The sequence below is a fragment of the Alligator mississippiensis genome, chromosome 4 (assembly GCF_030867095.1).
Source record: "Alligator mississippiensis isolate rAllMis1 chromosome 4, rAllMis1, whole genome shotgun sequence".
Taxonomy (NCBI): Eukaryota; Metazoa; Chordata; order Crocodylia; family Alligatoridae; genus Alligator; species Alligator mississippiensis.
Genome location: NC_081827.1, coordinates 25112745 through 25137109, shown reverse-complemented (window position 1 = coordinate 25137109; position 24365 = coordinate 25112745). Strand labels below are relative to the sequence as shown.

The window sequence follows — 24365 nt, the reverse complement described above, 5'->3', positions numbered from 1 at the left end:
TTGGCAAGTCTTATTCCTACAGCCCAGTGGATAAATTTGGCCCTCATTTTTTCATGGCAATGGGAGCAGGTCATTATCCAAAGATTCCTTATTCCCTTCTCCTGCCTCTTGTTTAATATTAAGGAATGCCAGTTATGTTCAGTACCACCCCCAAATTAATCTGTTGACTCTTCCCCCAAATCCTATGGTCAGTTCTGCATAAAAGTGTATGACCATGTCTATGGTGGTGGAAACCTGTAGCTGGGGATGTGCTTGGGTTGGGAGCAGATTACAAGAACGAGCCTAAATCCTTTTCACTTGGCTTCATAAAATCACCTTCCATAATTTGGCACAGTTTGGCATGGCTGGCAGTCTCTTCCCAATGAAAAGTGAGCAGGCAATAGCAAGACTTGGAATGTGTTGTACTGGGAGAGGCTTGTGAGAGCTCTTGCATAGCATTTGCTTGCATTGTGCTTGGCTTTAAGAAATGTTATTATTAGCCCATCACTTTTTATGAGCATTCACATTCATGAAATGCCCAAATGTAAACAATAAAAATGAAGTTAAGAAGGAAAATACTGAGCCAGATTGAGCCTCTTGATGGTCACAGATGAAAATCCGTTTCTGAGGCAGCAGCTCAGGATCTGGGCCAGTTGGAACGATGTTCCAGTTTGTCCTCGCCCATTCATCCTATGCTACCATTTTTACCTTCTCTCTTAATGACAGGGGTCCGGATTGAAACATGCTGCCATGTTTTCATCCAGGCTTGTCACAAGCATTGTAAAAGTTTTCCCCTGGCCCCCAGTCCTCCTGTCAGGACTGAATAAAATGGGAAACTATAACAAAGTTTGGCTAGTAGAGGATGAGCTTCGTTTTGGCAGTGTAGCCAGGTACAGCAGATGGCGAGGCCCTCCCTGGAGGATGGTGTGTAGAATCTACATCAGATGCATGGGAGGTGGGCCAGGGAAACAGCCTGTGTGAGGAGAGGGAACGATATAGGGCAGCTGCAAGATATGTAGCATTCGACTTGTTCTTCCTTGAAGAGGGAACCTTTCCCTCTGGCAGTGAAATGAATCCAGGAGGGACCCCCTGGCCCAGGCCAGTTTTGCACTTCAGAAATGTTGGCAGGTACGCTCTCCTTTCCAATTACATCATGTCACTAATGCTCACAGTGGCTGTGCTGGTCGGGCTCCAGCCCTGGGGTGGGAAGGTACATTAATCCCTGGCAGGCCTGTCCCCGTCTCCCGATGCCGTGGCCCTTCTGCTAACCCATCCTCTGTTAAAAATGTATGTTTCCATGAATTATTCTACTCTGCGCTCAGCTCTTCATCCCCCCTCTTCAGCTCCTGCCTGTACGCCTTCCCCATGACCGCGGCTTGCTTTTTTTTACAGCCGCCCAGGTCAGGGCTGCAAGAAACATTGAAACCTGGCCATAAACACCCCAGTGCTGTGGCTCTCCTTTGCGGGGAGAGATCCGAGAGAGGTGCCGAGCCCCCCTCTGTGCTGCTGCTTGTGGTTTGGGGGTGACTACAGCCCTCCGGGCCCCCCTCGGGAGGTGCAGCTGGGCCGGGGGGGCAGGAGCGGAGCGAGGGGGGCAGCCGCAAGCCTCCAGCGCAGACAAAGAGGCAGCGCCGGGGCTGTGCGGAGCTCTCCTCTCCTCTCCCCACCAGCGACGAGAGAGAGACAGAGACAGAGAGGGAAGGGGGAGGGCTTCCCCCTCCCGCTACCCAGGCACCGAGGGAAAGAAATTATTTCCAGCCCTTGCATTTTCTGCTTCACCTCCCCCCCCGCCCGCCCCAGCCGTGAGTGGCAGCGAGGAGGGACGCGCTCGCCCCGCTCCCGCTCCAAGTTGGCCGGGCGCGGAGGGCGGGGAGGAGTCGCTGCCGCCACAGCCACCGGCGGGGCTTTAAGAAGGTGCGGAGCGGAGCGGAGCCGCCTGCTCCGCCGCTGCCCAGGGGGAGCCGCCGCCGCCGCCGCCTCCTGCCAAACTTCTCCGCCTGCAAACTTTTGCTCGGCGGCTCCCGGGGCTGCCCTGCATGAGCCCGCGCGGCCGGCGGCAGCATGGAGCAGCGGCAGCGGGGCGCGGGCGGCGGGCGGCCGGCGCTGCTGGCCGTGCTGGGCGCGATGCTGGCGAGCGCGCAGGTGGCCGGCGGCGCGGCGGGCTACTACCCGCGCTTCTCGCCCTTCTTCTTCCTCTGCACCCACCACGGCGAGCTGCAGGGCGACGGCGAGCAGGGGGAGGTGCTCATCTCGCTGCACGTCGCGGGCAACCCCACCTTCTACGTGCCCGGACACGAGTACCACGGTAGGTGTCCCGGCCCCCGCGCACCTGCCCCGCGCCCGCCCCGCAGCTGCCGGCCGAGACAAAGGCTGCCGGCCGGCCGGCGCAGCGCTTGCCCCCGCTGTCTACCTGGAGAGGTGTTGGCTAGCGGGGCCTGCGGGTGTTTTCAGTCACTGCTGTTTGTACCAGCTGTGACAGAAAGAGGACAAGACCGGGAGAGTTTGTCTGTGGTTTCTGAGGCACGCCACGAAGGCAAAAACGCGTCCCTTCTGCTCCGACCCGGTACCTCCACACGCGCCTTTCCGCCTCTCTCGACTTGTTTCAAACTCCCCCGCGGGTTTCATTCACCTCTGTGTCCAAGCTGCCCAGCCTGGCTCCTCGTGCCGGGCGCCCAAAGCAGCTGGCCGTGCTGGAGATGCTGATGTGCGGACGTTCAGGGCAAGCCTGATCCAGACTTCACTGAAATCAGGATAAGGCTTTGCGCTGACTTCAGTGGCTTTTGGATCAGACCTCTCCTGGATAAATTGTAGTCCCTTTCCCTGATAAATGTGCAGTAAAAGCTGACCGGTGCCATTCGGAGGTCACTAATATCTTTGGCATTATCAACTAATATGAGGGTGACACAGGCTTGACCTGAGGAGTGATTGAACCTTGTCAAGTCGATGTGACCCCTGGGAAGAGGATTTGCCTGTAAGAGCGAAAAGTGGCAGTGTTAGGCCAAGTATAGACACCTTGCCTCAAAGATGGAGCAATTCACATAATAATACCTTACTAACGAATAATTTTCCAACTGCTCAAGTTGAAGAGCACTAGCAGATGGAAATAAGTTACTTCTCCAAGCTGAACCCTTAACTTCCCTTGGCTGGTCCATCACACCACATGCAGGTGTCTTCATCCTGTGGCAGACTGTAACCTCCTGCATGGACCAGCTTTTGGTTTTACCCTAAAGCACTTATGGAAATGGGAGTAATGGCATTACTTAGCTGCATTACCATAATTTCTTCATATAGGAGATAGTCACATATAAAATCTTCTTAATCAGTGGCCACAGTGGATTATTTAAGAGGCATTTCCTTATCTCCTCCATAACCTCAAAACAAAAGCTGATTGTAAAATACGTTGTTTAAACAGTCAAAGTGAAAATGTACTTAGAAAACCTTGTTAAAAAAGAGATACCATATAACAGCACATGGTTTAGAGATGGAGTTAAACTCTTTACTTAGAATAATAACCAGGAAATGAAGTCTAAATTTTAGTTGTAAGTAAATATTTTTCATTTTGAGTTTTTTTCTTCCCCCCACACCTCATTTTCTTGTAATTGGATTTTTAAAAACCAGAACATTTCCAAGAGAATCCCAGTGTGTGTGCAGACAGTGTAAGCTTCTCAGATTGCTAAAAGCTCTCATTTTGTATTTATTAAATAAATATTGCTGTCCATATAAAGTAATCTACATACATCAAAATATACATTAACTTCTTTTTTCTCTTTAAGCCCCCTATCTTCTAATCTACATCACACTAAAATCTGTTCATTTTTAATTTAAGAAAAGTTTAATGACAAAAACCAGTAGAAAAAAGCTGAAGTGATGAATATTTTGTTTTGCAAGTCCTTAAGCAAACAATTGTTTCCCCCACTCCCTTCCACACCTCCAAAACAAATGGGTAATCTAAACTCCTTGTTTCTTAGCTAATACCTTGCTTTCCAGATTTCCGCTTTTATTCAGTATTTAGACATTATACTTTAAAAATTATGCCTTTTATGGTCATGGTAAAAATGCTTCTGGTAGGACTGCCTGTCCTGCCAAGGCATTAGGTGAGCAAGGGTTGCGAGCATTGTGGAGTTGACAATTTTTTTTCCTGAGCGGGTTCTGAGTAGAAGTGAGTTTTATATCCTGCGCTGTTCATTCTCTCACCATAGATGCCAGTGTAGAGCAATATCAAAGTCTCAGAGGAGACTGCTACACCTCTTGCATTTGGGGCTTGTGCTGTAATATTGATCTGGATTTTAAAAGGCAGGGAGGTTGTATCAACCAGGAATCAAATCACTGAAGTCTCCTTAACATAAGCAGAGTTGGTTTTTCTGTCACTGTTTTGACTCAGAAACCTTTATGATGCTTAAAGTTATGCTGAGTTCCCCAGAAATGTGTTAACTTGGTCACTGGTCTTGTTGTATTACTCTGTTGAGTAACTACATTGTCTTTGGGGATGTCTGGCTTTAATTCTTACATAAAAAATAATGCTGCTGGGTCTGATTCTCAACTGTCTTGTGCATTGCGCAGTCATTTGGCTCTAGATTTGCAAGAGTGCCCTGCAACCACAAGCACGGATTCATTTTTCCCAGGTGTCAGTATAAATAGATGGAATTTCAAAAAAGCTTAGTAACTTGTATGTTGATCCCTTTTGAAAATTTGACTACAGGTACTATGATGTGAGGAGGCTGACCTTTTGGAAAAGCATAACCCTTGGGACCTGTTCCACAACCAAATGAAATCAATGGGATGACTCCCATTCTAGTCGGTGGCATTTGTATTACACTCTTATGAGCATGCACGGTGGCTGTAAAAAGCTACTAAATAAGCACAATTGTGTTCTATACACACTTTGCATGGATGTAAACAACTACTCAAAAAGTGCAAGGAAGCGTGGAGTCAGGACCTCAAAGGGGCCCTGAGTGGTAAATGCATGTGCAGGTATCTTGCACTGCTTTAAGTAGGCTGTCTCTGACACTGAAAGCAGAGTACCCACCTGTAGCAACAGACCTGGCTAACTAGCTTGAGGGTAGCTAATTGGTCCTGTCATTCAGCAGTGCTAATTAGCAGTGTCTGTACAGCACTTCAGTCTAGGCACCTTATTTTTGGCTTAGTAAGCTCACTGGGCAGAGCATCGCAGCATGCGTGAGGGCTCTGTTGATTTTTTTTTTTAATTATATAGACACGACCTATGTATGTATGTTATTGCACACAGTAGTAGAATCATTCGAAGTGTGAAATCTGTTTTTTTAACTCTTGTTGTAGTTTGACTCGTTGGACCAAAGTCAAACAGGCTGCAAGGAGCTGTTGCTTAATTTTAAATCAGTGCTTGAGGCTGAAGTTTGGCTCGCTAATTTTAGACTAAAGGCACCCTTCAATAAGCTCAAGGAACCCTTACGAAAATGCCAGTTCTTTGTTTTCCTTCATTTCTTGATTATGGAAAAATAATGCAGCAGTTCTTCTGTTGCAAAGAATCAACAGGTCCACAACAGACCGCAATAGGTCAGAATGTTTTTAGCACTAGGAATTCTTGTTTGAAAATCTGTTTTATCTTGTGAAACCCTTTTGTACACCTAACAGTGCTAACATTGCGTGGCACCTCATGGCACCCTAGAAGGGATCTAAAGGTACCCCTGGGTGTGTCAGCACCCTGGTTTCAGAATCGCTTTTAAATAGACAAAGAATTTTAAAATATTCTATCATACTAATATTCTAAGGAAGAATGTATGAATTGAGTGCACTCTAATCCTACTCAAATGAGGACCAAAATACATTAAAATGATCTTAAAGAGCTAGTTATAGATACAAGAAAAGTACAACTTTTGTAATCAATGTTCACTCTCAGCAAAAGAAAGGGAGAAGCACCAACTATTTCATTGTCTATACATCTGATATATCTTACTATTATTCATGATATGTATAGCATTAAATATTTTGAGATGTTTCCTCACAGTTGTTCCTTTAACAAGCAAAAACCATTAAGAAAATAAATTCGTGCATTCTGCAAAAAATCACTGCGGGCAATTCTGTTTTTAAACAGTATAATTTACTGTTACTGTAAAATGTAAATATGGCCTGGATCAACATTTGTCATTTTAAAAAGCATCCTTTAAAGGGTCTATTGTGAAGAAACAAAAGTACTGAGTTTTCAGATGCATAGCACAAAGGGAGCTTTATTTATATACATTTTCAAATTGTTTTCTGTTTGTATTGCATTAAAATATATAGGGTTTAATCATATAAGGTTTTAAACCTTATCAAATCACATAAATTAATTAAAAATAATATTGTACACTTAATTTTATTTAGATTTTTTTAAATTCAACATTTCAAAGTTGTTGTTTCAGAGCCCAATATTATGTTGACTGAAAGCTAGGGAAAGTGAAGACCGGGGAGGATAAGTGACAAGGCCAAAGTCATGCAACCTGTTCATAGGAGCCAAAGGACCAAGTCCCAAATCTCCTGACCTGACTCACCATTCTGTAACTACTAGGTTATATTGGCTTCTGTGGTAATTGAGTGTACTCAGTCTCTTGAGGGATTTGGTTATTTGTTGCTTCAAAATATACAGCAGTGTTGCACTGGCAATCATTATATTTTAGCAATGGGACAATTACTAAGTTCAAGTGGGTAACAATTTAAAATATCATAAAGAGGGTAGGTCTAGATCAAAGATGACATTAATCTTGTGAAACCATATGCTGAGGGATTGAAAAAGGGTTTCTTTTCTTTGCTAAATTCCTAAAATGAGAGTGCTAGAAAGTACATGTTGAAGTAGGTGACCTCTAACTTTAAATTCATTCTCTAACACCTTCCTCTGGCTCTTTAATACACTACTGTCACTAACTTTTACCCATTGATTTGATTATAACTCACATTATGATACACATACAAAAAGGAAAAATAGTCTTGTGGTTAAGACAATGGACTGGAAATCAAGAGATCACAGGTGCTGCTACAGGCTTCCTATGTGACACACTGGGTAAGTGTGTACCTCAGTAATACATCTGTAAAATGCAGATGATAATAATTCTTTCCTACTCATGGGGTTGTTAGTGAAACTAAATTCTCTCATGTATGTGAGCTGCATGGATACTATGATGATGCATAGTAGCCATATGAGTGAAAATGCATAATTAAAAATACCTAAAAAAAAAATCTCAACTTAGTGAAGTCCCTAGACTCTATAAACATATAATGATAATAAATGAATATTAAAAATGCAATTACTTATTGAATGGCAAAGTTAAAGAAACTTTCTACTTTTACATGTATATGAAAATGACTTGTCTGCATCTTTACACATTACACCTCTTTACACATTCATTGCACAGTACAATTGTGCAATGAAAATTACTAAGATGAATATTTTACATATGTATTTCAAGTGCACCTATCTGTGTGTTTCACATGCACATTGCTTACTAGTTGGTGAACAGTGTTATTACCTGTGACAGTTATTTCTTGAATTAGATTATTTTTTAATCAACTTGATTGAGGACTTGAATTAGTAGAGTACTTAAAACTCATACCCAGCATCAGCCTAGCTAAGTTAAATACCTATGTACAGTACTAGCTTAACTTGAGGCACATGCTAATTCTCATTCCCAATAGGGCTTAGGTATATTCTTAAGTGTATTGTGAAATCAAGGTCCTCTTAGTTTGCTTCGAGCTCTGTTGCAGTCCTTCTTCATGTTCCTCCTAGCCCTTCCAGTATTTTCTACAAACTGTATGTTTCTTGAATTTCAAGCATGTAATATAAATTAAGAACTCCTGTTCCTGTACCTGTAGTGCTTTCTTCTCAGTTTATTTTATAGTCAATTTCTATTCCTCATCTCAGTTTTTCTACAATAGCACAAACGTACACCATAGTTAGTGTTAAGCAGATAGGTGTGTATGAAATATATACATATATAAACAGTTTCATCTTAGTAATTTTATTGCAGTTGTATTCAATGTTTTTGAAGACACAGACTCAAAATACAGCCTAAAATATAACCATAATATAATGAATCGATGAATAATAATTCTTACAAGTGACTTTAATACAATCTTATTGTCTCATCTTTCAACAAAGAAGTTATTGTTGCCCTTAATTCAGACGGTGCCTGTTTTCCCTGGACTTTGTCTTTAGAATTTTTTTTTTAAGTCCAACTGACTTCTCATGACTGATGTGCAAACTCCAATTCTCTCCCTAAAATAGTTTTCTTTAATGAGACTTACATTTCTATTCTACTTTCCATTGTTCATTTTTTCCAGACCTGATAACCTTATAGAAGTCTCTCCTAATGTTATCAGTTTCCATTGATGACTGTTGCTATTCTTGAATCTGCAATATATTGTCTGGGACCATTGCTTTGCTAGGAGGTGAAAAAGGATTTTAAAAACTACTTCCAGTGTTAGTTATGCACTTCTTAAGCTCTGATAAAATGTTCCTGAAAAGCTGGTTTCTACCTTCATTGCTCAACCATAAAAAATGAATAATGTGGTTTAATATCTCTTTATTTCAGCAGTCTTTGCTATATTCTTAAGGGGAATTGATACTTCTGTTTTCTAGTATTTATTTATTTTTGAGATGGTTATTAAAAAGTAATGTAATGGGGCCCCTTAGTGAGAGAGCAAGAGACATAAAATGATTGTGGGGAGAGAGGCATTGTTTGAGGTAAAATGAAGCAAGGCTATTACAGAACATCATTTAAAATCACTATTTTCCATTTCTTCTGTATCAATTATTCAAATAATCTAACAAGGTTCTTTGGGTCAATCTGGTATCTTTTATTAGACCAACTCACATAGTTGGAAACATTCTTCTTTGCAAGCGTTCAGGTACAAATACCCTTCGTCAGGCTGAGGAAGCATCTGCAGTTGGTGTGTGCTCTTCCTGGATGGAATGAATAGTAAAGAAGCCAGAGGCTGGTATGCATGCAAGAAAGGCAGTCAATGAAGATGTAAATTGAGGAGTCGTGGGTGAGACATGGGTGGGGGGAAGGAAAGGGACTGAATGTGACTGGTAGATAGTGGAGAGACACCTGGGGAGTCAGATGTTAGGCAGGCTATAATATGTCATATATCCAATGTTTATATTTTGTCCATGATTTTTTGTATCCAGTAGGCTGATGCAATGAAGTTCATAGGTTTGTCTGTGAAAGATGTTTTGTAAATTCCCTTTCAGGGTTACAACTGAGTGACTGGAGAAAGAGTGGTTTTCTTGTGAGAAATGTGGCCCCACAGGTAATTGGGTGTTCTTTGTCTTTGATACCAGTGTGTGTTAATTTTGGAATACAGTTGTTGTTTGGTCTCTCCTACGTATTTTACATTGGGGTATTTGGTGCACTAGATGAGATATATTACATTTCTGGAGGTGCAGCTGTAAGATCCAGGAATGCTGATGGTTCTGTTGTGGGGTGTAGTGATTATGGGGATGCAGGAGATTTTATGTTGGCAGGTTTTTATGGCGGTGGAGATATGTTGGACCCTGCTACACCCCACACCAAGAACCACAAAATGCCCCCATGGAAAATATGTAGGAGAGACCAAACAACAACTGCGTACCAGAATGAACACACACTGGTATCAAAGACAAAGAACACCCAATTACCTTTGGGGCCACATTTCTCACAAGAAAATCACTCTTTCTCCAGTCACTCAATTCTAATCCTCAAAGGGAATTTACAAAACTTCTTTCACAGACAAACCTATGAACTTCACTTCATCAACCTACTGGATACAAAAAATAATGGACTAAATATAAACACTGGATTTATGACACATTATAACCTGCCTAACATCTGACTCCACAAGTGCCTCTCCACTATCTACCAGCTACAGTCAGTCCCTTTCCCTCCTCCCACCTGTGTCTCACCCACTGACTCCCGAACACTTGCAAAGAAGAATTTTTCCAACTACTTGAGTTGGTCTAATAAAAGATATCAGAGGCTGCACTGGTATAACTGAACACAGTTTTGACTCCAGGTTTTCAAATCTTGTCAGGTAATTAGAGTTTTTGTAGGCTCTTCTCTCATAAACTTCCATTTTGCTCCCTCATTTATATCAATCTTTGCGTTGAGAAAGAATAGAGATTTCCATTATATTTTCCTAAGCTGAAGAGGCATGTAGAAACTACTGCTCTCAGGAAGCTAGTTACGCCCTGGGATTGTTATGTAGATCCTCCCAACCCTGTGATAAGTGGGCCAAAAGGCAAGGAGTTAGCCAGATGTGGTGGAGAGACGAAAGAATTAAGAATAAGAAAATTTTAGTGCTTAGATCTCTTTTCTTCTCCCATGTCTTAAACAAAAAGTTGTTGAGACTTGCACAGCATACAAGAAAGAAATTTGCATGAGATCAGCATCTGAAGACTAGATCTGATCCATTAATACTCATCTAATGTATTCTATCCATGGTTCATTGTGTACAGAGTATACTTTCTTGCATAAACTGGATTTCAGGGCACAGAAATATTTGACCTGTTTTCTCTATTTTCTATACATGGACTTTGTCACATAATAGCTTTAGGGCATGTTATATGGCCTGTCTCATTTGTCAGGTTTGTGCCTGAGGTGTTATGGACTGGGTATATGTTTGAGTGACATGTGAGTCTGTTCATTTTGACCTGGGTCATTTGGATGTCTATATTGCTTTGTAACTGTTGTACAACTACCAAATGAAGGGGGCTGTTGTAAATTTTTAAACGTTATGATTTTGAGAACTCTACATTGGAAATTGAGAAATAATGCCCATCTCACTACTATGGAGTTTATAAGAAAGTATATAGAGTATTATAGCTGATGCCCTCTTACAGATGGTGTTTCACTGGAGGAGATGTAAAAACAAAAGGGTTTCATCTGTCATCTTTCCAATAGTGGTCCAAATATGTGGCCAGCAGATGGCTCAGCTATTTGCAGTGTCAGACTTGGGATTTATGCAAGGAGGCACAAGTCCATAAAGACCTAAATAATTTGATTTGACAAATTTGCAAGAAAAATAATCTCTAAATCCCCTCCTAGTATATCTGTAACTGTGGACTGGATTGTCCTACATTACAGAAGTTGGGATCAGCAAGGGATGCCAGAATGACCCACATATGTCAAATGACATTTGATTTTCAGGACAGGAGAATTATTAATTTGTATCAATGTATTGCTCAGAATACTAGCCACTGTACACATGGACATAAAGTAGAAGCCCTGCCTCAAAGAGCATACAGTCTGAGGCCAAGATCCTGTAATAAGATTGGCTTGAGTTCTAGGGTTTCCCACCATGAGAAGGTCAAGGAAGATGGGCATTGTGTGGAGAAGAATGTGGGTGTGGGTGTGGGTGTGGGTGAGGGGGCAGCTGGGGAAGGGAGAAGAATAACGGTGTGGAAGAATATATCAAAATATACATAACATTTTATTGTTAACATAGATTTGAATGTATAAAAACATTGTTAATGTAACTATAGACATATATTCAAATATATATAAAATATATACTTTCCAAGCCAGTCTTTTTGTGTATAAAACTCATTGTCACAATGTATCAATTAGATAACAAGTTTAGTAAAGCTGAAAAAATAATTAGATGTTCATTTCAACAATAAAAAATGGTACAGTTTTACCATAGCATAAAAATATACATATTCAACAAGATGTAACCCTCATGCTTCAGGACAGAAGATGACTACTAGCTGACTTTGGTATGATGTAGGGGAATTCTGTGTACTTCCCTTTGATCTGTCTGGCCACTCTATTGAAACAACATTGATTCACAAAATTTAGTGCTAGAATGTCATGTAACTTTCTTCACTTGACCGTGTCTTCTCTTATATGTATTTTTGAAGTATTATGTTTTTATTTTCACATCAACTTATTATAAATCGCCTTACGTCTGATAATAGACAATGTTCTAAATGTAAGGTGCTCTCGAGTTTAACCTTTTTTTATGTCTGGCTCAAGCCTTAAGACTAAGGTCCAAATTTTTTATGGCTCTTTGTTACATAACCACAAAAGGAAACAACACTCTTTTTACCTCTGAGAATGTGCAGTCTTTCTTAGTGGTCCTAGAGCTGTTATGAGAACCTCAATAGCTTTTGATGAAAGTTTTAGTCTTTTTACATGCTTCCTTTCTTTGTGTTAATGTTTCCTGCCTTTTCATCCTGCATAAAAGGTGCATAGCGTTTAAATGGAATACGCATTTTATGCCAGTTGTGCCTAGCCAGTCATTTAAGTATATTGCAGATACACACAATGCAACATTTAAAACTTTTAAAATCTCAAAGAACAGACTGCTTGTGGGGAAAAGACTTTCTCAGCTTCTGAGGAAACTGCTTTTCACCTGTTTCTTCCCTATCTTTGTTCTCACTTTTCTGTAGAAAAATCCTAGAAGTCTTGAAGATCATCAGATCTGGGCTCTGAACCAGCTGCAAATGGAATCTGATAGATGGAACTATTTTATAGTTTCTTACATATCACTTGCCACTATAGTATCTGAGCACTTTCCAGAAGTGCATTAAACAATATGAAAAATATCTTGTTCTTTGCTAAGTGTTCTTTCATCCTTTTCCCAGAGGAAAGAGGCATCTGTAACAGTGGGTTGGTATCTTGTATGTTTTTAAAGAAAAGTATGTTATGTATGTATTCACCCAAACATATAATGATCTTGTTGTGAGAGGTGTGTCTGTAAATAGTATAGGAAAAGAAAAGCTATGTTTCATCTGTGTTTTGCTAGTGTTGAGCCCGTGACATCAGACCAATCCCCCAAAGGCTGTGTTTACATGTTGAAAAGGATCGTGAAAGAGGTTTCCATGGGCCACAAGGCCCTGACTGAGAACACCCTGCACGGCATCAAGCTCCACTTCCACTCAGACACAAGGTACTACTTCTTTGCTTTGTCTGTCCATCAGCACTTGCATCCAGCCTCATTCCAATGATGGATCTTCAGTCAAGCTCATGGTTTCTTAAATTTTTACAGCTTAATTTTTAGCTTAATTTTTTTATGTGACTCCATGGAAAAGCATTTTTATACTTTATTTTAATGGACAGTTTATAAATTTCTGGGCAGTTGGCATCCCTGCCCTGAATTCAGTTTCTCTGGTCTAGATATGAATTTCATTTAGATAAGCTTGTATTTGACCTTTGGCTTGTTTAAGAATGGGAGGAGTGACTGTGAGCAGTAATTGTCCAGGCCTACTATATCTGGGATATGTTTAAGGTTTTCTTGTTTAGAGTTGGTTGGAATATTGAATGTTTGCAGGATGAGGAAGGGAAGATTAGTTCCTTGAACAAGGTATCAGTTATTTCCATTAGGAGAGGCACCACTAGTTTGTGATGCATGTTGGTGGACTTCACAAGTTTGGTTCATTACTCCTTTCAGATCAGTACTTCTACTCATTATGAAGGGCTGGAACCCTGGGGGTTCAGATGGCCTGTTGTAGGTGTAAGCTGTGGGCACATTTAGGAAATTCTTTAAGTTTTTTCAGTGCAGTTGTATGGTAGTTCATCAAAGTACTTGGTTCTGTTGCAGTATGTTAGCATTTCATATTGAAGATGTAGTTTACTGTGTTGGATATCTCCTTTGAGTGGGATTTGACAGCTTCAGTGGAGGCTGATAAGATTCTTTTAACCTTTACTACAGCCACAGGATAATCCTTTAAGAAGTCTTTGTTTTGTCTTCTCTGGGTGCGTCTACACATGATGCTTTCATGCGCAGTAGCTTAAGTTAATACACATTAAGGGTGCGTGTCTACATGTGCCCTTTATGTGCATTAAAAATGGTAAATTTAGGCTATTCACACCTAAATTTGATACCTGCCACACACAGCGTTAATGCGCTTAAATGTCTGCACATGTAGATACCCGCCTAAACCCATTTAATGCACATTAAGATAATGCGCATTAAATTTAGGTGGACTTAAATGCATGTGTAGACATGCCCTCTGTTACCCTATGTTGCAGCATGGACACTAAAGTTTTTTTCACAGTCCTACTTTCATGTGATCACAGGATGGCTCGATGCTCTTCAAAGACAATGAATCCATCCAAGCTTAATGGAAAGAGCGCTTTGAGGCACTCCTAGATTGTGGGTTGCCTGTGATGGATAGCACCAGAGTCCATCTCCTAACACTCTAAAAGAGGATTCCTCACCAGCTCTCCTATCCTAAAAAGAAGTCTGGCATGCCATCAAGTAAACCAAAAACAACTAGGCTACTGGACTGGATGTTATACCTGCTGAAATCTATGAGGCTGGCACTGAGGAACAGGTTCTGAGACTCTATGAATTTATTCTCTGAATTTGGAACAACAAAGAAATCCCTGGGGACCTGAGGAATCTCAACATCATAACTATCTTCAAAAAAGGATATAAGCTGTGTGGGAACCATAAAGGTATTGCTTTCCTTTCCACTGCAGGGAAAATCCTCTCCTGCATCCTCATGAGCTGTGCCTCCTGCAGAGGAAGTCCTGCCAGAATCTCTGAGTAGTTTCAGATCATCCCAGGGGGCAATTGCCAAGGTCTATGTTGCTCACCAGGCCCAAGAAAAGTGTTGGGAACAATATCAGGACCTGTATATGGCCTTCATTGACCTTACTAAGACCTTTGATTCCATCAATCATGAAATCCTGTGGAAAGTACTGGTCAGATTTGGATGTCCTGAAAACTACGTCAAGATCCCGAGGCATCTTCATGACCAGATAACTGTGACCATGACCATTCTGTTCATCAGATCAGAGACAGATCCATTTGTCATCTGAACTGGGGCCAAACAAGGATGCGTCATCACCTCAACTCTGTTCTCCGTTTATTTGACAGTCATTCTGGTTCTCATTTAAGGACTGCCTTCTTTCCAGAATTGATATTGAATATGAAATGGATGGAGTGGTCCTCAATCTGGGGCATTTTTGTTTAAAGACCAAAGTTCTCAAAACAGCTATCCTTGACCTTCAGTATGCTGATGACTGCACCATTATTGTGCACACTGAGGAAAACTTCCAGCCTGTGCTGCATCTCTTCAGAGAAGCCTACCGAACGTTTGCCTTCTCTCTCAAAGTTGAAAAGACTAAAGTGCTCAATTTCAGCCTTCCCTAAGTCATGAGTGTGACTCCACTTCCTCCCTCCTTCCCCCCAATTACCACTGAGGGAAAGACCCTGGAGGTAGTTGCGCACCTCTCCTACCTTGGTAGCCACCTCTCTCAGAGAGTGGTGAACATTCATGAGGAAATCCAGGATGGGATCCAGTGCACAAGTGCCTCCTTTGGGAAATTGCTCTGGCATGTTTATTCATCAGAATCTCTGGAAAGACACTAAGATCCAGGGTTACAATGCATCTCCACTCTTCTCTACAGATGTGAAATGTGGGTGACCTACTGTGGTGGGCCAGTAGGGGGTGTTCCTGCACTGAGCCACCCACCTCACTGCACCCGAGCACCTTCCAGGCTCCGAGTGGCTCCCTGGGGGCACCTCACATCTGGCCAACCCCCTTCCTGGAGCACACTCACTAGCCTGGAGGTAACGCTGCCACCACCCAGAGTCTGGACTGATCCTGGACCTGTGCCCTCTGGGAAACACAGGACTATTAGCCCTTGAGGGTACTTGACCCACTGCAGGAACTTGGGTACTTCCCTCAGTCTGAAGCACAAATAGTGGTCTCTCTTAGTCAGCCAAACCAAGGGGACCCCAATGCATAATCTAGACCCACTGCCAATAAATCTCCCATGCTAGGTACAAAGGAGAACTTTATTGGTTACAAGGAGTAGGTTGGGAATAGGGTACAGAGTAGAGCAATATCAGAGAAATCCCATAGAGCAAACTGGCATGGCTGAGTAGCCTTTGATCATGCATCTGTGTTCCTGCAAGCTATATACCTATTTAGATCTCAGATAGCTTACTCGCAAGTATCGTCCAGAAGCAGGTGGAAATTCCCTCTGAAGGCAGGCACTTCTTTGATCATGAGTTTCAAGAGAGAGAGAGCAAGTTTCAGATGGTCCAGCTCTTCTCTCTCTGAGTTTCAGATGGTCCAGCTCTTCTCTCTCTGAGTTTTCATCATGGCTACTGCCCCTCCTCCTGGGCAGTCCTTAACTTATGACCTCATTTACCTGGTCCAATGGAGACCAGCACCTCTTGGCTGCCAGCCAACCTATTTGAAAGGTATCACTGGTTGCTGGGCAGACTGACAGGGTTTCTAGTCCCCTCCCAGTCTGGTTCACATTGCTTAGAACAGGGGTGGGCAATTATTTTGGGCAGAGGGCCGCTTACCCAGTTTTTCAGGCTGTCCAGGGCTGCATGGGTAGCCCCACCCCTTGACAGGTGCCCCACCCCTTGACAGGTGCCCCGCCCCTGATCACCATTTTGGGACCAATGTCCCAGGGCCAGCACCGGTGGGGCCCAGAGTGGGGCACAGGCCAGCAAGCGTCTGTGGAGCCAGACTGGGATGCACCAGCAGGGAAGGGGGAGCTGGCCCGGCTCCATAGAGCCCCTGCCAGCTGGGACCCTGCACTCCTGCCACCCTGCTCTGGGCCCCGCCGGCACTGGCCCCGGGACACCAGTGTGGGTCCTGTGCTCCCTCTAGCTCCCCACCCACTCAGACCCAGTGCCTCCTCAGCCCTGTGGTACAGGCTGGGGACAGTGCACAGCCCCAACCCCCTGCTCGCTGGCAGGGAAGAAGCTTGTGCTGAGCATGGGGAAAAGTGGCCCATTGCCTGCCCCATAGCTGGTGCCCCATGCTGTAGGTGCTTGCAGCCCATGCGGGCCTCATGTGGGCTGCAGGTGGCTGCAGCGCAGGGCGCTGGCCTTGGGGCAGGCGAGGGGCCACTTTCCTGCGCTCAGCACCAGCTTGTAACCTGCCCCATTGCCAGCCTTGGGGGGTGGGGGAGAAAGGAGCCTCTTGCTGCCCCATGCCTGGCGCCCCACACTGCAGCCGCTCACAGCCTGCCTGGGGCTGCCTGTGCCTGCTCCAGACAGCCCCGCGTGGGCTGCAAGCTCCTGCAGCGGGGTGTGCTGGCCATGGGGTGGGTGAGGGGCCATTTTTCTCTGCACAGGGAAAGAGCCCAGGGAAAAGCTGAGCATGGGGGGAAGTGGCCCCTCCCCTGCCCCATGACCAGTGCCCCATGCTGCAGGCACTCGCAGCCTGCATGGGGCTGTCCAGAGCGGGCACAGGCAGCCCCACGCGGGCTGCAAGCAGCTGCAGCACAGGGCACCAGGCATGGGTGGGGAGGGGCCACTTCCCCCCCCCCCACACTCCTTCCTTGCCCAGGGTCCCCCGTCACTTACCTGATCTTCCTGCACCAGGGCAGCCATGTGCTGTTGTTGGATCCCGCCGGGCTTCCCCTGAGTCCTACTGCCCTTGGTTCCTGTCATTTTTGACAGGAACCAAGGGCAGAGAAATATTAATTTTCTACATTTTTTAGGGGCCCCGCAGGCCAGATAGAATGGCCTCGGGCCATGTTTTGCCCACCCCTGGCTTAGAACAATAGGGAGCGTAAGCCCCTCACCCAGGTATGTGATGCCAGTCACATAGGCAGAGGGAGCAAGTTTCCCCTCTCCCTCAGGAATGTATTCAACTGAGGTTACCTAAAGAGATGGGATGTCTGCCCTCTGCAGGGCCCATATTAACCAAATTGTCACAGAGCAGAGTTTTTTGGGGAGAGACAGAGGTGGCCTTTTGCCACACCTACCATCATTTCAAGAGCTTAGAGAGGTATCACCAACAATGTCTCCAGAAAATCATCCACATCAATTGGGAAGATCACCACACAAATGCCAGCTTCCTTGCTGAAGCCAGTGTTGTTAGCATTGAGTTGGTGATCCTGAAGCACCAACTTTGCTAGACTGAACACTGTGTGGGGATACCTGACTCTACTCCCAGAACAAGTGCTCTATTTCCAGCTTAGTAAAAGCCTGAGATCTCACAGTGGCTGGAGGAAGCAGCACAAGCACACATTGAAGGCATACCTCAAGAAAGTGGATGCCAACATCAAGAGTTGGGAGGCACTGGCTGCTAACTAACCCCCAATGGTGCTGCAACCTCGATCAAGCAGCAGCCTTTTTTGAAGTAAAGCGTCTTGCCCTAGAAGCAGAGAAGAGAGAGGAGAGGAAGGAGAAGGAGAGGAATGCCATTCTGCAGCCTGCTTTCCCCTGCAGAAAGACATCCAACTTCTGTGGGTATGTCCGTGGCTCAAGTATTGAACACTTAAGTCACCTCAAGATCCAGGAAGCCATGGTAGAGATCATCCTAGAATCGAGGGGTTGCAATGATGTAAGTTTTCACCCTCTCTGTTTTTCCTGGCCCAAGCTACAGAGAATCAGAGGGAATCCTATATGAGCAGTGGGAGGAAGGAGCCATTTAACATTTAGCGTGTCGCTGGTTAAGTCTGGTTAAGTATTGTTGTTCCATAGGTCATACACTACTCATTCTGTGAAAAGAATCTCATTGTCCTCTCATAGGCTTTGAAACTTATCAGGGACCACGTAGCCTATTTATGTAGCTGAATCACAGTGGTCTGTCTTGTTCCCTGGAAGCTGGGAGACCTCTGCGCACTGTCTTAATGAGCTGGTGATCTGTCTAAGGCAGTGGCTACTTTGTGATATCTTTTACTTTGGTTTCTTAGGTAAATAACTTTTTCAGTGTGCGATTGGATGCATGGTTGACTAGAGGTAATCTCTGAAAGTCTGTTGGAGGCAAGGGAGTGCTGGGAGGGAAAACATTTCATCTTCTCCTCTCTTAAATCAGGGGGATATTGGTTTGGACCCTTCAGATGATGATAACGATAGTGTGTTTTCATACTTTTTAATTCCAGATGTGTAGTTTGAGAACAAAATCATGCAACATATTCTCCTCAGTCTGAATCTACATAACACCTTTAATGTTAATATTAGTAACGTAGTTATGTGGAGACGAAAAAAAAGCAAGCCAATAGGTTTAATTTTTTCTTAGTCATGCTATCTTCTCCCAGTCTCTTAAGCCAGGAACATATGATAGGCCATGTCCTCAACTAGTGCCAGTGGCATGAAATTTAGTCGACTCGCTCCATTTTATACTAGCTTCAGTCTGGCATGAGTGAAGGAAGCTAATAAATCCATCTGATCAGTTTTCTTTTTCAGGTAGTAATTTTTACCTTTCAGAATACTTGTTCTGAATGGTTATCTTCCTCCTCTATTAAAAATATATATATCAGTGACTCATTTCATTTTATTTTTTAAAGAAAATTAAATTTTAAAAGGTGTTGGGATCTTCTTCACTGATCTGTTTAGTATGTCTGAAATTCCTTTTCTAGTGTTCTCAGCCTTACTACTTTTCTTCACTGTGCTAAAGTTCCTGAATTTGTAACAATGAGTTACAAAACAATCTTTTGGAGGATGAAGGGCCAGAACTTGGCATGTGAGTTTTTGGCAAGGGGAAATGGCATGACACCTTGGAGTTCTCTTCATTAACTGCTATTACTGAGGCTAGTGGTTTAGCTAGGCTTAGCTGCTGTAGCCAGTGGCTTCACCAGACCTCTGTGCCACAGAGCTTTTCTAAGAAAAATGCCAAACTTGTATTTATAATTCTTTATTAACCATTGGGCTCAATCATGTGTCCATTCATTGTCACACATCCTTCAGAAGCAGACTCGTAAGGACAAACTCCTAAAGGGGAGATAGAGAAATAAAATGGATGCTGGTTCCTCAGCTAACCTCCATGGAGTGCAGCAGGGGGGATACTCTTGTTCTGAGTCGTTCTCTTACTGCCCTTCTCAAGCTCAGTTTGGAAGATTAATGCTGAAGAGCGCAAGTCAGTGATGCATGCCTCATTTCCCTATCATGTGCACACAAACCTACACCCACACCTACAGGCAGCAAATGTAGGTGTCTGTTCCTTAAGGAGGGAGTGCAACTGTCCAAATTGGAACTAGGAGATCAAATAATAAATGCACTGTTTCTGACTGAATAGTCAGTGCTGTGAAGCGATACTTGGGAGGTCTGTCAGGGATTCTGATCAAGCAAGCCTGGCCAAGCATGCGAGTTACCACACCTGTTCCTGATCCCTGCCTAGTGTGGTTAACCCAGTTTTCTGCAGCCAGGTTGGCTTCTGAAAGCACCGCTCAGACCTTTTAAACGTGAGCTGCAGACATGCCTTCACGCAGCCTCAGTGTTTTGGGAAGTTTTGCTTTCACTGCTCTCTGGTTCTCCTGGCTCCTGACTTACTTTGGCTTTCCCTGACCCTAATCATGGCTCTCCCCTTCACCTTGTTGCTGGCCCTGCTCTCTCAGGTTTTCCCAGCATCCTGACTCACTGTGGGCTCCCTGTGACTCACTGTGGGATCCTGACCTTGGATCCTCCTTGGAAGTCAGCACTAGTTCTCTGACTCCTGGCTCCTGATCTTGGCTTACATCTTGGACTACGTATCTTGGATCTTCCCCCTCAGCTCTGGTAACCTGTTCCCCACAGGCCTGGTTGCCCAGGTCCCAGCAAACCTTCACAGTCTGTGGCTTCCTTAGACAGACTAGATAACTAACTCTTACCATGTTTCCTGGGAAGATACCAAAAGAAATAAATCAATATTTCCTACTACATCTGAAAAGTAGAAAATGAGGCTGTCTTCTCCAGCTGCTGCTGCCTTTACAGCCCAGCTTAGTGTGCCTGGATCCTGGTGTAAGGTGTTTATACCTTTCCACTGCCTCCATCTTCACCCTGCAGTAACTGGCAACTGTGTGCTGAGGGAGAACAGTGTAGGTGTTGAGAAGAAGCAGGTAGCAAGGTGGTAAGCTCATCAGTTACTCCTTTTTATCACTTTGACTTCCATTTTATAGCACAGTATGGTTCCTCAGTGCCCAATAGTCCACATTCAACCTGATGTTGGTTACTGTGAATTTGAATATAGCTAGCCAGCTGAAGGTTAGTGTGACTGGTTAACCAAGTCCCTGGTGATTAGCAGCTTGGCACTTCTAATTTGGGAGATTTATGTTTTTACTTGAGAGTGAGCTCGCTAGAAAGGGCCTCTTCAGGTATCCAAGTCCAGGGCTGCTCTGGGCATGAAAACCATGCCCAGCATTATTCCAACAAAAATAAAAATAAAATTAGAATAATGAAGTGTCATTCGATATTTTCAACTTGGTTCTCCAAGCAAAGTCAATGAATATGGATGAATAATATTACATGTATGGTCCTTCTCAGGCAAACCAATTCCCAGGTCTCTTGGGGTTGCACTCTGTGGAAATCTGAAGCTATTCAAAGTCATCAGAAAAGTAGATTTGTGATCCTGTCTTGTGCCAGGTACTACAGAAAGGGATATATAACACATGGCAAGTCAGTGCAATTCCTGAAGTAAAACAAGAGGTTACAACTTTGCAAGTGGTAACTGGATCAAAGTTAGGGGACTGAGGTGAGATCTGTAACAGCTTTCAGTTACCTCAGGGAAGTCAGGGTACCCCAGTCAGCCCTGTCCAGAGTTAGCCTCTGAGTGGTGCCAGGTTTTTAACCTGGGGGCAGACCACTACCTACAGCTTTGGACAGTATGGTTAGCAGACATTATCTTTGCAAGAATTCCTGGGACAAACTATCCCTCTCTTAAATGCCCCATGGAAATACCAGGATATATACCCATGGAAATACCAGGATATATACCCCGGGGGGGCAGCAAAGGCACCTGTCGCAGGGCTCAAGTGCCTATATACTAATGTTAGGAGCATGGGAAACAAGCCGGATGAACTAGCGTTCCTGCTTGCACAAAACACCTACGACTTAGTAGGGCTAATGGAAACATGGTGGGATTCGTCCCACGACTGGGCGGTACATTTTGAGGGCTATAGATTGTACAGAAAGGACAGGGTGGGGAAAAAAGGGGGAGGGGTTGCGCTCTATGTCAGTGAGCAATATACGTCAACCCTCATCAAGACGGAATCCAAGGATGAGGAAGTAGAAGGATTGTGGGTTAGGCTACATGAGGGGCAAGGAGAAAGGGATTTGGTGGTAGGGGTCTGCTACAGACCCCCACATCAAGGGGAAGAAATAGATGCGGGGCTCCTGAAGCAGCTCACGGAGACCATAAAAGCTAAAGAAGCGGTAGTCATGGGGGACCTAAACTACCCAGACATCTGCTGGGAGTCACAGATGGCAAAGTCCCACCACTCATCCGAGCTCCATCCTAGGGTGCTGAAGGCACTGGCCGACATCATTGCAGAGCCACTGGCGGGAATATTTGAATGCTCGTGGCGCACGGGCCAGGTCCCAGAGGACTGGAAAAGGGCCAATGTGGTCCCCATTTTCAAGAAGGGGAGGAAGGAGGACCCGGGCAACTATAGGCCAGTCAGTCTCACCTCCATCCTTGGCAAAGTCTTTGAAAAAATTATCAAGGCTCACATATGCTAGAGCCCGGCACGACAAATTATGCTGAGGGGAAACCAGCACGGGTTCGTGGCAGGCAGATCGTGCCTGACCAATCTAGTCTCTTTTTATGACCAGGTTACGAAACGCCTGGACACAGGAGGAGGGGTGGATGTCATATACTTAGACTTCAGGAAGGCCTTCGATAAGGTATCCCACCCCATACTGGTGAACAAGTTAAGAGGCTGTGACCTGGATGACTACACAGTCCAGTGGGTGGCAAATTGGCTGGAGGGTCGCACCCAGAGAGTCGTGGTGGATGGGTTGGCTTCGACCTGGAAGGGTGTGGGCAGTGGAGTCCCGCAGGGCTCGGTCCTTGGACCGATACTCTTTAATGTCTTCATCAGTGACTTGGACGAGGGAGTCAAATGTACTCTGTCCAAGTTTGCAGATGACACAAAGCTATGGGGAGAAGTGGACACGCCGGAGGGCAGGGAACACCTGCAAGCAGACCTGGACAGGTTGGACAAGTGGGCAGAAAACAACAGAATGCAGTTCAACAAGGAGAAATGCAAAGTGCTGCACCTAGGGAGGAAAAATGTCTAGCACACCTACAGCCTAGGGAATGACCTGCTGGGTGGCACGGAAGTGGAAAGGGATCTTGGAGTCCTAGTGGACTCCAAGATGAACATGAGTCGGCAGGGTGACAAAGCCATCAGAAAAGCCAATGGCACTTTATCGTGCATCAGAAGATGCAAGACGAATAGGTCCAAGGAGGTGATACTTCCCCTCTATCGGGCGCTGGTCAGACCGCAGTTGGAGTACTGCTTGCAATTCTGGGTGCAGCAATTCAAGAGGGATGCGGATAACCTGGAGAGGGTCCAGAGAAGGGCCACTCGTATGGTTAAGGGCCTGCAGACCAAGCCCTACGACGAGAGACTAGAGAACCTGGACCTTTTCAGCCTCCGCAAGAGAAGGTTGAGAGGCGACCTTGTGGCTGCCTATAAGTTCATCACGGGGACACAGAAGGGAATTGGTGAGTATTTATTCACCAAAGCGCCCCAGGGGGTTACAAGAAGTAATGGCCACAAGCTAGCAAAGAGCAGATTTAGATTGGACATTAGGAAGAACTTCTTCACAGTTCGAGTGGCCAAGGTCTGGAACGGGCTCCCAAAGGAGGTGGTGCTCTCCCCTACCCTGGGGGTCTTCAAGAGGAGGTTAGATGAGTATCTAGCTGGGGTCATCTAGACCCAGCACTCTTTCCTGCCTATGCAGGGGGTCGGACTCGATGATCTATTGAGGTCCCTTCCGGCCCTAACATCTATGAATCTATGAATCTATAAATGGAATTAGGCATCATCTATGGCTGTGAACACATTTACTCAGGCTAGTACTCCCGGGACACACAACCAGCATTTGCAAGCTGGCTGCTTGCAATATTGCTTGGTCACTAGATGGCAGGGAGCTGGTTTTTATGGAGCAAGCAGCTATCCTGGCATGAGAGTGACTTGGGCAGCAGACAAACAAGACTTTTTGCATAGTAAAGCTAATGAATTTTTTTTCAAGGGGTAAGTTTACTCTGGATTAGAGTGATTTACAACAACATAGGAGAGCTGTGTGTTCTGCTTTCCACTTTTACTACATAGTGAAGTCAATTATACAGTGTGTAGATCCAAGTAATATAACCTCCTCTTAATCCTACTTATAGCTTCCATAATTGGGAAACATATAAGCAAGTTCTTAACAGAGCCTCACATTCTCATTCCCACTTTACACTTCCATAATCAAGTTTTCTAGTTTTCATATGATGGCTATTTTTTTCCACCTTAACTCTGTCACTGCCTTCTATCTGACACATTTTCTCAGTCTCTTAATACTGGCTTTAAGGAAGAAGGAAATCCTATCTTTTCTAGGAAAATTGGCTCATCATTCCCCATAAGAACTAGAGGAAATGTAATTATGTATTTTCTGGACTACCTTGAAACCATAGTAGACATATGGCAGTAGGGAAGTTTGTTATAGTCCTGGGCATGCTGGTCTTGGCTCCCAAGAATGATAACTGAGGAGGGCCATAATGGAAAACA

General features: G+C 44.4%; 1 protein-coding gene across 2 annotated transcripts in view; it reads left to right on the top strand.

The window, feature by feature from the left end:
• The first annotated feature begins 1647 nt into the window (after positions 1-1647).
• The window catches only part of RELN (reelin), a 557181-nt gene continuing 534463 nt past the window's right edge, over positions 1648-24365 (top strand). Inside the window, exon 1 of one of the 2 annotated variants that reach the window (XM_059725849.1) lies at positions 1648-2284. In XM_059725849.1, the coding sequence (XP_059581832.1) occupies positions 2041-2284 (244 nt within the window). In that variant the 5' untranslated portion in view covers positions 1648-2040. The remainder of the gene's footprint in view (positions 2285-24365) is intronic. The other variant, XM_059725848.1, reaches the window with a different exon arrangement.